General features: G+C 34.6%; 1 protein-coding gene across 5 annotated transcripts in view; it reads left to right on the plus strand.

Moving 5' to 3' along the window:
- LOC143241044 (zinc finger protein aebp2-like) overlaps positions 1–12,707 on the plus strand; it is a 102,609-nt gene that overhangs the window by 39,423 nt on the left and 50,479 nt on the right. Inside the window, exon 2 of one of the 5 annotated variants that reach the window (XM_076484508.1) lies at positions 12,435–12,487. The exons of 3 other annotated variants lie outside the window; for them this stretch is intronic. In XM_076484508.1, the coding sequence (XP_076340623.1) occupies positions 12,447–12,487 (41 nt within the window). In that variant the 5' untranslated portion in view covers positions 12,435–12,446. Of the gene's footprint in view, positions 1–12,018; positions 12,188–12,434; positions 12,488–12,707 lie in introns of those variants that run through there. One more of the 5 variants, XM_076484506.1, reaches the window with a different exon arrangement.

Here is a 12,707-nt window from a genome sequence, read left to right on the forward strand (position 1 = left end):
AAGGAAATGTGGGACTGAGCATCACATGGCTAAAAGGGTGAACATGTTTGGTGACAGAATTCGAGCTCGCCACCTAGGCCTACCTTAATGCAAACAAAAGAAAAAGTGTTAGGGTGAAAAATCCATTGTTCTTGCCGATGGTAAAAACAAAATTGCAACAATACTTTATGTATGTTTGTATAACAAAAATATGCTGGTTTGTGTGAACTGAACCTTTTATTATCAGATAAAAACTTAAATAATACCATATAATTTTGTACAAAAAAGTAAGAAATACATTATATTAATTTATAATATGCACGAGTAGGAAAGAAAGTGTAAATACACACGGCTCATAATAAAAGTGGGAAAAAATATAGCAGTAAGACTTCTTTGCCATGAATTACGTCATTTTTGAATTACATTGGTTAGTATTAACACAAAGCAAATGTGAATACAAATTAAGGTTGCTAAACAGCTTTTATACACTGAGTTAAATACATTTGGAAAATCATACGATAAAAGTTACATTGCTCATCCCCGCTTGCTATGGTTCAGAAAAAAAAAAATTACTCTTGAATAAAAATTAATGAAGATATAGGGTGCAAGGAAATAATTGTTGCTAAAATATTAAATCGTATTTTTTTCAGGTGAACGTAAAGAGTATTTCATTATTAGTATATATAGTGTTTCTCGCTTGTTAACTCACAATTATTGTAATCAACGTTTTCCAGGATCTGCTTGTACTCATATTTCGCAGTCTTAACCTATTTGGAAGGATGTTTGTAAGAACCGTCGTAACGGTCAGAGACCTTGGTAGTTGCTTGAAAGATACAGGGCTTGGGCCAATAGGCGTAGAAATTTTCGGTGTTTCAATATGGTATCGATCATGGGTTTCTGTTCTCATTTTTCAAGACACAAAATAAGAATTTGGGGCACGTGACCCGTGTGCCAGCGCCTAGCGACGCCTCTGGTAGCGGTAATGAAATATTAAACTGACTGCTGCCTCGTAAAGGTAGCTAGCTAGTTTCAACAACTTTGCTTAATATGGCGTGTCTCGTTTTTCGCAAATGATGTATGGTTGTGTTGTTTTTCAGAGGGGGAAGGACTTAACTGAAATGCTTATTCTCAGTTATTTTTGCGGAAAGGGAAAATATGTAACATACCATGTACGACTTTTTCACATACTGTTTGTTGTTCTTTTCAGTAGTTCGACAACAGTGAACACATTTTTACACAAAATATGTGATTTAGTTTCAGGAACGAGTACAAATATATTTTTAAAAATATTTAATAGTTTTCGAACGACGTTAACTTAGTTTTTGTACTTGCTGTAATAATATCTAGTGATGATGCGAAACACGTGCTATAGTAACAAACACATCACACACGTTCGATTTGTTTTTTTTCTGATATGTGTATATATATCTATTATCGCAGCTTGCCTAAACAAACCATATAATCATTTAATATTACATTAATTGAATCATCAACTATTAAAGGTTTCAGCTTTCTTAAGATAGTAAAGATGCGTAGATACTGGTGTGGGTAGTTATGTGACTTGCCACAAATAGTTACAAGTCAACCACTCTTTTTACACTTTAGAGGGGGCCATGAGGGAGGTCATTACCACTAGGGGGCACTTTCAAGTGCTCCATCCGCTTCCAGTCAGAAGTTACAGTTTGAATTTTGGATTTTAAGCTTACGTTTACTTATATTCCATATGTCTCAGGTATTGTATAGCAGTTTAAATCAAATGTCTTGGTATGTGATGGAGGATACAAAGATTTTAGTGGTGTCGTATAATGGTGTTAACTAGAAGTGAGAAGAGAAGACGGAACTTACAGTTATTGTAAGTTGTCAATCCAATTGTGTTATTGTGCATGGATAAGAAAGGAATCAAGAGTATACAGTTACTGCACGGTATCAGTTTGATTCTGAATAAACACAAAGTCTGAGATATGATTGCAAAACACGGACATTATAGCTATTTTACACTGAGTGTATTTAATAGTCCCAGTAAAATATGAGACCAGAACACTTATTTATCTTATATCTTTAGTGAATAATAATTTTGACCATAAAAGTAATTATTATTATTATGTGTGTTGTACGGGCCAGACATGGGCTAGTGTTTAGCGCGCGTTCAGAAAGGTCCAAGATTCGAACCTCAGTATACTACTGAGCATGCTCTCGCACTTTTAGCTGTAGGGGCGCTATAATCATGACAGCCAACCCCGTTGTTCAGTTAACAGTACCCACTAGCTGCTTTCCCTGTAGTCTTACACTCCTAAATTAGGGACGGCTAGCGCAGATAGCCCTTGAGTAGCTTTGCGCGAAATTCAAAACAAACAAACAAACAAACAAACAAATAGTACCCACGTAAGCAGCGATTGCTGTTGACTGGCTGCCCACACAGCGCTAATGTTGTTTTCTTGGCGCAAAGTCACATAATTGGCTATTAGCCCTCTGTTTACCGCGAAAAATTGAACCTCTGATTTTTATGTTGTAAGTCCTCAAACTTACCACTCTCCCACTAAGGGACCAGTAACACACTAAGAAAATATCTCTGAAGAAGGCAGCTAGGGCTACCTGAACATGTCAAGTCGCCTCTTTGTATTAAAAGCATTTTTAATTCAAGTTTTATAACATTCCTTGCGTGCCTTAGGTTGTTTACGTGACGTATGTAATAAAACTATTGAATGTGACTATAGAAAACTGAGACTGTGTATGCGACGATGATAACATCAAAAATATAACATTTTGGTTATAACTTCCAGTACATTGATGGTATCAAGTGATAAACAATCTAAAAAATCCTATTAAGAAAGGATTTTAAAATTCCAAGTACAACAGGATGTTTTAAAAAGGTGTAAGATTTGACGGTTTTGTAGGATTGTTGTTTAGAAGATTGCTTATATTTGTTTTCTACACTTTTGTACCTAAGTGGCTCAATGATAACTTTGTGAGCTTATAACATTTAAATTGGGGGTTCTCTCCCTGCTGTTGGTGTAGCACACACAGCCCATTGTATAGTTTTGCACTTAAGAACAAACATCAACAATACTACCTAATTTACTTTTACAAGCATTGGAATTGTTTGAACGTTGAAAGATGTTCGTTTTTCAGCAGTTTTCCCGTATTAAGTATTGCTCAATAAATATTAATTAAACCATGCCAAAATATTCATTACAATATTCACAGTATTTATTCTTTATTTGTACAGTGTATCTAGTGTTTCCAGTCATTTCCTTCTACTGTATTCAGGAGTAATAGACTCCTATATAAAGTACATATACAGAAACAACGTATACATTAATATTTAGTGACAGAGAGGTATTTATTAGGACTGAAAATTTCATGGTGCATTCGATTTTATATCTTTACTTTTAAACGTAGTATATCCTGATAAGTTGTTGTAACATTAAAATAAGGAGTTCACTAGTAGAACTGATGAAACAAAATATTATTTGGGCGGTCTACATGTACATAAGATATACGAGGTTCTACCCACGTCTAATAAAACAACTGTTTTTATCACATGTATATATTTTTTTCATGTCTAGTACAGTTGTATCTTCTGCCTTGTGGCACTCTACAAAATAGTTATCCAACACACCTGATATAATTATATGCGTAACACTAAGCATAATACTGCGTTTCGCAAAAGAGATATTTGTTATTGGGACTGGAACATATATGTAAGTGGTTCAGGGACACTGAATATGCTAAACACACGCAACAAATTGTGTTAGTGACGAACATGTACTGGAAGCTTAGATGTGGTAGATCAGTCACTACCACGACATATGGGAAATGAAAAGTGTGTGCAAAGACATAAAGGCTTTTTCGAAATATTTAAGTGGGTGGAAGGGCGCCAGGGAGCATTATGGCTTTTAAATTAATAGTTATTTAATGCAATTTCAATGAATTTTTATTAACCAAAATGTTAACTTGCTAATGGAATGTTGATCACGTCCGACTGATGAATACGTGCATGAATTAATTTATCTTATAATCATGTTTATTTTAAAAAAATGAAAACTGTCAGCCGTTGTTCTGAACAAGAACCTTTTCAGTATTTAAAACACTATGCTAATATTTGAGACTCTTTAAACAATAAGAATTTATTTTCTTTAATATATATGTATATAAAGGTTAAGATACTGCCATATTCCTGAATGCTGAGTGGGCTTCATTGTGAATCAGTAGATAAAACGTCACTATGGGTCTCAGACCAAAATAATTCACATGATCGAAAAAGAAAAGAATAAACAAGCCAGAAATGTTTGAGAGACTCAGGATTATTCTATGTTCCATATGAAAAAAAATGACATGATTGAAAAACAAACCAAAAGCCAGAGATACTTGAGAGACTCTGTGTTTTAAACGTCACGTGAGATTGTTTACAGTGTAATCTCTGAATGTCATTCTGACAACTCTTAATGGAATTTATCCTGTATCATGAGATTGTAACTCGAGACATCAGGCTTACCGTTCACAGCGTAAGTTCTATTGACAAGTGATCCGATGTAAACAAAATTAATTGTTAGGAACTAAAATAGTTTTCACAATTATACTAAACGAGATTGTACGTATGAGATTGTTCAAAATATACGAAGCAAAGTTGGATTGCTACATCACGGTTAGCTTTAGTAATTTTTTACGACCAATATAAGAAAGGTTTTTGATACCTCTCTAACCCCAGCCCACCTCCTTTGCAGCCTTACACTAAAATAGGTTTTAGGTTGGTTTGTTTTGAATTTCGCGCGTAGCTACATGAGGGCTATCTGCGCTAGCTGTCCCTAATTTAGTAGTGTAAGACTAGAGGGAAGGCAGCTAGCTAGTCATCACTACCCACCGCCAACTCTTGGGTTACTCTTTTACCAACGAATAGTGGGATTGACTACACGTTATAACGCCCCCACGACTGAAAGGGCGAGCATGTTTGGTATGACACACCCTAAGGAAAGAAAGAAATGTACTCTAATAATGTAACGTTAAAATAATTTTTAACATTCTGACCTATTTAGCTACAACTACAGTACTATATACAAACATACCCATTTACGATTATGGAATGGATTACATTTACAGTACAAAATAGGTTGTAGGCTGTATTAGTAAGATTTTTCTGACTTTAAAAGTAGAACAAAAATAAAAAGGTTTATTTATTCTGTGTAATCCAACTTCTTTGCAATTTTGTTTTTTACTGCCAGCCTAATCATTCTTACCCGAGTCGTGGTAGAACGTAGGTAAGTTTTCATTATTTAAGCTTTGAAAAGCTTCTTGTTGCAACAGCAACAGTAACTGGGATCATATGCGGTATTCTCAGGGCAACGTAGCTACATGAAAAGCGTTTGGAGTATAAATATTGCAAGGTTTCAATTAATGACAGATTTTTTTTTTTTGGGGAACAATTTCAGCATCTCAGCCAATGTTCGAAGCTCTTGAGCTGTCTATGTTCCATTACGTCACTTAAGTCTTCGTGTGTCAGGTTATTCCAAAACACTTCTAGTGAAACTTGATACATTTCTGTTAGCTTAGAAATCTCGGAAAGGAATCCAGACATGGTTACAAACAACTTCAGTCTGGAATCTTTCATTATTTTATTATTTAACTGTAGAAGTGGTAGCGTGTTTGTTCAGTTACTTAGAAAAAAGCAGTTTAGTTTGTGTTGTTGTTGCATTTTTTGCCATTAACAGTTCGTTTGAATGCGCCCCGTGTTTGATGCTCAGTGTAGTTGTACAATTTGTCTGTACCGGAAGCCAATACTCACTGCTGTATATGTTTAATTGCTTTTCTAAATTCTAAACACGTTAAAAATTTAAAAACAAAAATCGTATCTTTTGTTTTGAATGAAATAGAAAGCGCGATATAATACACACATACTGTTATAAAAGGTGTATGTTTGTTAGTCAAAAAGTTTCAGAAACAAGAAATTTAAAATATTGTGATGAGATGGAAGTTGAACACAAGTAAACACATTTGTAGTTAATATGAGTGAAAGACAACATTTAATTTCAATAATTCTAGTATTTACGTCATTAAATTGTACCTGTTACTTTATAGATTACTCACCTATTTCGGTCTCATGTCACTTGTGTTGAGGCAAAGGAGTTGGGGAAGCATTAATTAAGCTTCCACATAACTCTTATTAATAAACCACAGATAATATATTTACTTCATTGTAGTGTACATGATATATTCAAGTTATATTATTGATAAAAGTTTCATCAAAAATACTATTAGTCATAAAAGAAATTAATAGTAAAAATTCAGGAACAATTTGTAAGTGCATAACTGGACAATGGGTTTATGGGGTGTACCCATCATACGTCATCTGTAAGGGATAAGTAGAATACAAAAATGTTAGGAATTATAATACTAATTAATAAAAGACACATGACAAACAATGTTAATGAAAAATGTTATATAGCAGTGATAATTCAGTAATACTTCGATACTGAATTAAAATATTTTGGCTTTGTGCTGATTCGCGTGGATAAAAACGTGTATAGATAGTATTTAACCCCCCCGTCCGGTGGCTTAACGGTAAGTATGAAGACTATTCTTGTTAAAATTGGGTTTCTGTACCCACGGTGATGTCAGAATACATATAGTCCTTCGTGTATCTTTTCGCTGTTGTTGTTTTGAATTAAGCACAAAGCTACACAATGGGTTATCTGTGCTTTGCCCACCACGGGTATCGAAACCAGATTTTTAGCGTTGTAAGTCCGCAGACATACCGCTGACCCAATGAAGGGCGTATCTTTATGCTAAGGAAAACACAGACAATATATCATACCGTTTCACTTATCAATATTTAAAAACACACACCAAAAAACAGTACACAATTTAAGGTTAGAATGGTTAAGTGTCATTATTGAAAAAATAAGTGAAACTCGCACAGAAATGAAGCAGTGTGATATATACTACAACCTTAAATATTGTTTACTATATTAAACTATACATAGCTGACGACACGTCATGGCCAAGTGGTTAAGGCGTCTACTCATAATCTGAGGATCGCCAAACATGTTCGCTCTTTCAGTCGGGGGGGAGGGGGCTTCATAATGTGACGCTGAATCCCACTATTCGTTGGTAAAAGAGTAGCCCAAGGGTTGGCGGTGGGTGGGGATTACTAGCTGTCTTCCCTCTAGTTTTACACTGCTAAATTAGGGACGGCTAGCGCAGATAGCTCTCGTGTAGCTTTGCGCGAAATTCAAAACCAAACCCTTCTGAACCTCAGTGTCCATGTTTACTCTTAGCACTAAGCGGTCTTCAGCACGATCTCTTTCGATGAGTTCACATTCCTTGTTCAGTTGTTATCGCTGTAAGACAAAGATTAAGTTATCAGAGGGAAGAAGATTTATAGGTATCGAGAAGATGGGACTATCAACAAGAAGTGATGTGTTTGTCTAGAGTAATAACATAAGAGTCGCTGGCGATGTGAGGGATAGAAACTTCATCGTGAGTTTCTTGCGCGATATGTTTTACTAAAATGATGAATTAAGTGAACACGCGCTTTCTCAGAAATATCAGTCAACTAGAATTTACAAATATACAGTGTTTGAGCCCATGGCCATTTCATTTCTTACCACGATCGGTTAACGGTAATTTTATGGACTTTATATCGCTAAAACACGGAACTTAGTTCCTCGAGTTAGATTAGCACAGATACTCCCTTGTGCAATTTTGCGATAAGTGTGTTTTCTTATAGCAAAGCCACATCGGGCTATCTGCTCAGCCCACCGAGGGGAATCGAACCCCTGATTTTAGCGTTGTAAATTCGGAGACATACCGCTGTACTAGCGGGGAGCATTTGCGATAAGAAAACCAAATACATTTCTTTCATTAATCGAGACCCGGCATGGTCGGGTGGTTAAGGCACTCGACTCGTATTCTGAAGGTCGCGAGTTCGAATCCTCGTCACGCCAAACATGCTCGCCCTTTGAGTCGTAGAACATTATAATATGATGGTTAATCCCATTATTCGTTAGTAAAAGAGTAGCCCAAGAGTTGGCGGTGGGTGGTGATGACTAACTGCCTTCCCTCTAGTCTTACACTGCTAAATTAGGGACGGCTAGCACAGATAGCCCTCGAGTTGCTTTGTGCGAAATTCGAAAACAAACAAAGCCTTCGTGTAGCTTTGCGCGAATTTGTAAACAACAAACAATCATTAATCGATTTTTGTGTGTGGTGTCTACATTGTTTCTGGTAGAGTTTTACTTATACTACCTCCAGGCTTATTAACCGTTTTAAATTGTTGTTGTTTACAACAGATAGAAATCATTAGGATATTTTCATGTAAAGTTTCATAAATATTAAATGACAACAACAATACCGTAATGAAAGATAGTAGTGGAGCACTTTGTATAAACATAATGTGAACTTATTATTCAAATTTGTATTTGTTTTTCTTGTAAACTATATATCCTCCGGGGTACAGCAATCAGCTCATTACATGAAAACCTCTAAAATTGTGAACACAATAATGAGTTAGTAATTTGATACCACATAACATCAGGCCAACTTCACTTACTTATTTCTTTCTACAGAAAATAATTTGTTTATCTACACAAATATTGTGACTCACAAATACACTTACAGTTGTTCAAATTACGACTGGTTACGTTTTGTATTCCTTGTTTACCGGAAAACCCTAAATACAAATGCACTGAAACCTTATATATTGGAAAACTCTACATGTAAATACATTAAAACCTTGCACACTAATAACAAGTGCTATAGTTGCTCACACTAAAAAAATATAAATTTACAAAATGTCAAAAAACTCAAATCATACACCACGTTTATCAAATAAAAACGTTCGTTCGTTATACTTTCCTAAACATTGGTGTTCTAGACGTTATGTCTATAACAAGGTTGTTTCCGGGTATTTTTTGAACTGCTGTTACTTTGAGGATGGATGGGATGGCGTAAACATCAGATGATGCTGTCAGGCATCATTAAACAGAAAAAAAAATATTTAGAACATGGTCCAATAAAATTTTGTAAGCTTAATGAAACAGGCTAATTTTGTTCTGTAATATAATTTTAAATACGTACATATATCCACTGGTTAAATTTGTGAAAATGAGCTTACAGTTTGAAAACATTTTAAATTTTATTTTCATTCTTATCTGTAGTGTTGTTTATGGTATATTATGAAATTCCAAAAATCCACCGCTTTTTATGATCTATTTCTGTTCTTTGAGTTTAATTGAATAAATTTATTAATTCATGTTTTAAGTGGTGTGATTTTATATTACGAGATCTTTAATATGAAATTCTCATGACATTTGTTTTCTGTGCATGTTGAGAAAACTTTTACAATGAACAAGAATTAACTATGTTATCAAGACACACGAGTTTTCGTGGTCGCTGATGACTGGATGATGCAAGGCCCTTTTTCATGAAATATAGTTTTTGAATGTGTGTAATTTATTTATGTTATAAAATAAATGTCATACTCGGTTACAATTGACAAGAAACACTTTATCATGAAGGCCCATTTTCATATATAATCGTGATTACGTTTAAACTAGCGAATTGTATTTAGTAATTGTATTACAATTTACGTCTTTTACTGTAAGTAATAGTACCTGTTCTAAAAACTACTCATTTTACTTATTACAAAAGCTGTAAATTGTAATAAAATATTCTTTATCAGCAAGTAAACTCAAAACGAAACTAGTCTTTAGTAGTATTGCAATTAATACAAACCTGATGACTTTTGAACCGTCATGGTAAACACGTATTTGGAATATTGGCTGAAGACGATTACCATTGGAAAATACGAGGAGCGAAATCATGAGATTAGTTTGTTTATAAACACTGTTTATAATAATATATTTTGATATATTATAAGAAGGGTAATATTTATATATAAAATCCGACAGCACTGTGTATATATATGAGTCTCACGTACCCAGTTTACATCAATCTTCTATCGGAACAAAGGTAATTTATTAGTATACGTTATGTATAATATATGTTTGCTGATTATTGTAATTTTCAATTACGAAGCAATTAGCATCTATTCCAGTTCTAAAGATATTAAATTTGTGTATTGTTGCTAAAGGAAGCACCTGTTTAGCCTTGTTAGTTTGTATACCTGTCACTGAGTCATATAGTGAGCACAACTCACTTGATTCTTTCTTCATATAAATATGTAATCCTTGTACTGAATTTGACTTCACAGCGCCTAACAATAAACTCACATATGCTCAGAATAAATATCGATACTGTACATTTACATTTTTATACGTTATGAAATGACGCATATAATTTGACCTTGACCTTTGTTCATCGTGAAATTGTTTTTTTCTCAGTAAAATTGAAGTCACGCTGTGTGAACTTAGGCGTAGACAAAAAAAAAAAAAAGGAACTAGAACCAATTTACAGTAAGCTTCTATAATAAATATTTTCAATTTGTGTGTGAGCGTTAAGAAAGCATCGCTTCTTCTTTGTGGGTATTTGGGTATGTTGAATTTTTAAATACCCAGGAGGGTCAGGTGCACAGGACCTCTTCCTCCATCCCTAGCTTTCATGTCAGCTACTATTATGTTGTTGTTGTAGTGCTTTTTGGCCAGAGTATCCCACAGTACTCCGGCCCTTTTCAGGGCTAAGAAAGCATGCAGTACACTTTTTTGTATTTTGAACTATGGCCAGACACAAGTGTCACAATATTAAATAAGTACCAGTATTCGTTTAGAATTCACAATGTCACTGTACTAGGGCTCTATTTATATGTACATTTAATTATTATTTAATGCACCTGAGAATGTTTCTCCTTAATTTTCTAGTGCTTGTTTTTGAAAACCAGGTGAAATCATCACTTGTGTCTGTGTAAATTCGAAAACAGCTTGCTGGTGACAAAGCAATTTCTCCACAATGGGATAGCGATAAATTTGCGGTTTCACAACGTTAAAATGTGGGGTTCAATATCTGCGAAAGGAGAAGCAGCTAGCCCAATGTGGTTTTGTTCTGAAACAAACAACATTATAATATGTTATAAACAGTTATGTCAAGATTTTATCGTAAACCTACATGGAGGGGGATGAATACAGATCTGTCCATAATTTTCAACTGATAGGCAAGAGGAAAGCAACTAGTCAACAACAGCTACCACCAATTCTTAGGCTACTCTTGTCTAACTGAATAGTGGGATTTGACTGTCACTCTTATAGCACACCTATGTATTGTGACTGTAGAGCGTGTTTTTTGCGTCTGTGGACTGCGAGCCGAGAACACTAGGATTGACAGTTCTAGACTACGCCCGGCCAGTTAAATAATTCTTTACGATATGTGTTTGAACAAGTCATTCTAGTTCTTAATAGGATTGTTCCAAACGCATTAACATTTTATTGGTAATAATTAATACAATAGTAACTTCTATATAGTTTTATTGCTGTAATAATAACTAAAAAAGTTATTTTAAATACCTGTTATTTTACGACAAATAAGTCAAATATGTGGTGAATCATACCATTTTTATTAATTTAATTCGAAGAGGACAGAGTTCTCGTGCATTATGGTACTACCACAACCATACTAAAATGTAACATTTTCGCTTCTTAACATTACCATACAGTAAACAAAATGATACAAATTAAAACTATAATTTTTAATTATATTAATGAGAGGTATCGAACCTTGGTTTTTAGCGTCATAAGTCTGCTGGTTTACCGTTGAGCCAATGGTGGGGAGGAGCTCAACTACATATAAATATTATAACCATTCAGTAACCCTGTCAATACAAATATTAAAGTTGATCTACAGCTTATTTCAAAATGATTTGTTACAGGATATGTTTCAAATTTGTTTGTTATTAAATATCATTAAACGTCGACGCAAACAAGCGTCGTAGACTAAAATTGCTCGAGGAAAACTGTCTGTCTCTTCACATGGCTTAAAATTTTCCTTTCAGTGAGCAATGCACTGAACGGATCGTATATGAAATGAGTGGAAATTTTTACGTCACGGTCTTTCATCTTTCTGCCGTGTTTCTCTCAGTGCCCGACAGGTGTCGCAAAGTATAAAGTGTCCTTTGTTAGGGTCGTGGTCGGAGTTTGACCTTTATTTAATGTGGATGGTATTTTGGGCTTGGGTCAACGATGGAAGATTGCTGGACCATTCCGTTGTTGCCATGGAAAGATTTTCCATCGTTGCATACTGTAGAAATAAGTAGATATTCACTCAGGTAAGCGAGAATTCAGAAAGGCAAAAAGCTTGGCTGACACAAAGAGTGGGGCCCGAGTTTGGTTCGATAAACGACGGCAAGCGGGGCTCTGGACGTAGGGTTGATGTTGAACATTCAGACCATGCATAATGTAGTCATAGGTGTACGAAGAGTTATATGTAAACATAATATGTACATTAAAACTCACTTTTCATGATCACTACGCATTCTATATTTAGTAAATAAATAGCTGTGTATTGTTTTGCAGGCCCAACTGTTCATGACGTATAACACTTTAAAGACCACCTCAGCCTGTTTAAAGTTAAGTACATGGTAATACCATTAACAAAATCAGATATCATGATTGAAAATAATATAAAATGCTTGACAGAAATAAATAAAATATTAATACAATGAATGGAACTAGGTGTAATTTGTCTAAGTTTTTTTGTTTAGGCAAAACAAAATACAACTTTTTTAATACTTCTGAAGTCTTGATAGTGTCAAAGCAAATTTTTTCGATGAATAGATGGATGTTCTT

Source organism: Tachypleus tridentatus, chromosome 13 (genome assembly GCF_004210375.1).
Source record: "Tachypleus tridentatus isolate NWPU-2018 chromosome 13, ASM421037v1, whole genome shotgun sequence".
In the NCBI taxonomy this organism is placed as follows: Eukaryota; Metazoa; Arthropoda; class Merostomata; order Xiphosura; family Limulidae; genus Tachypleus; species Tachypleus tridentatus.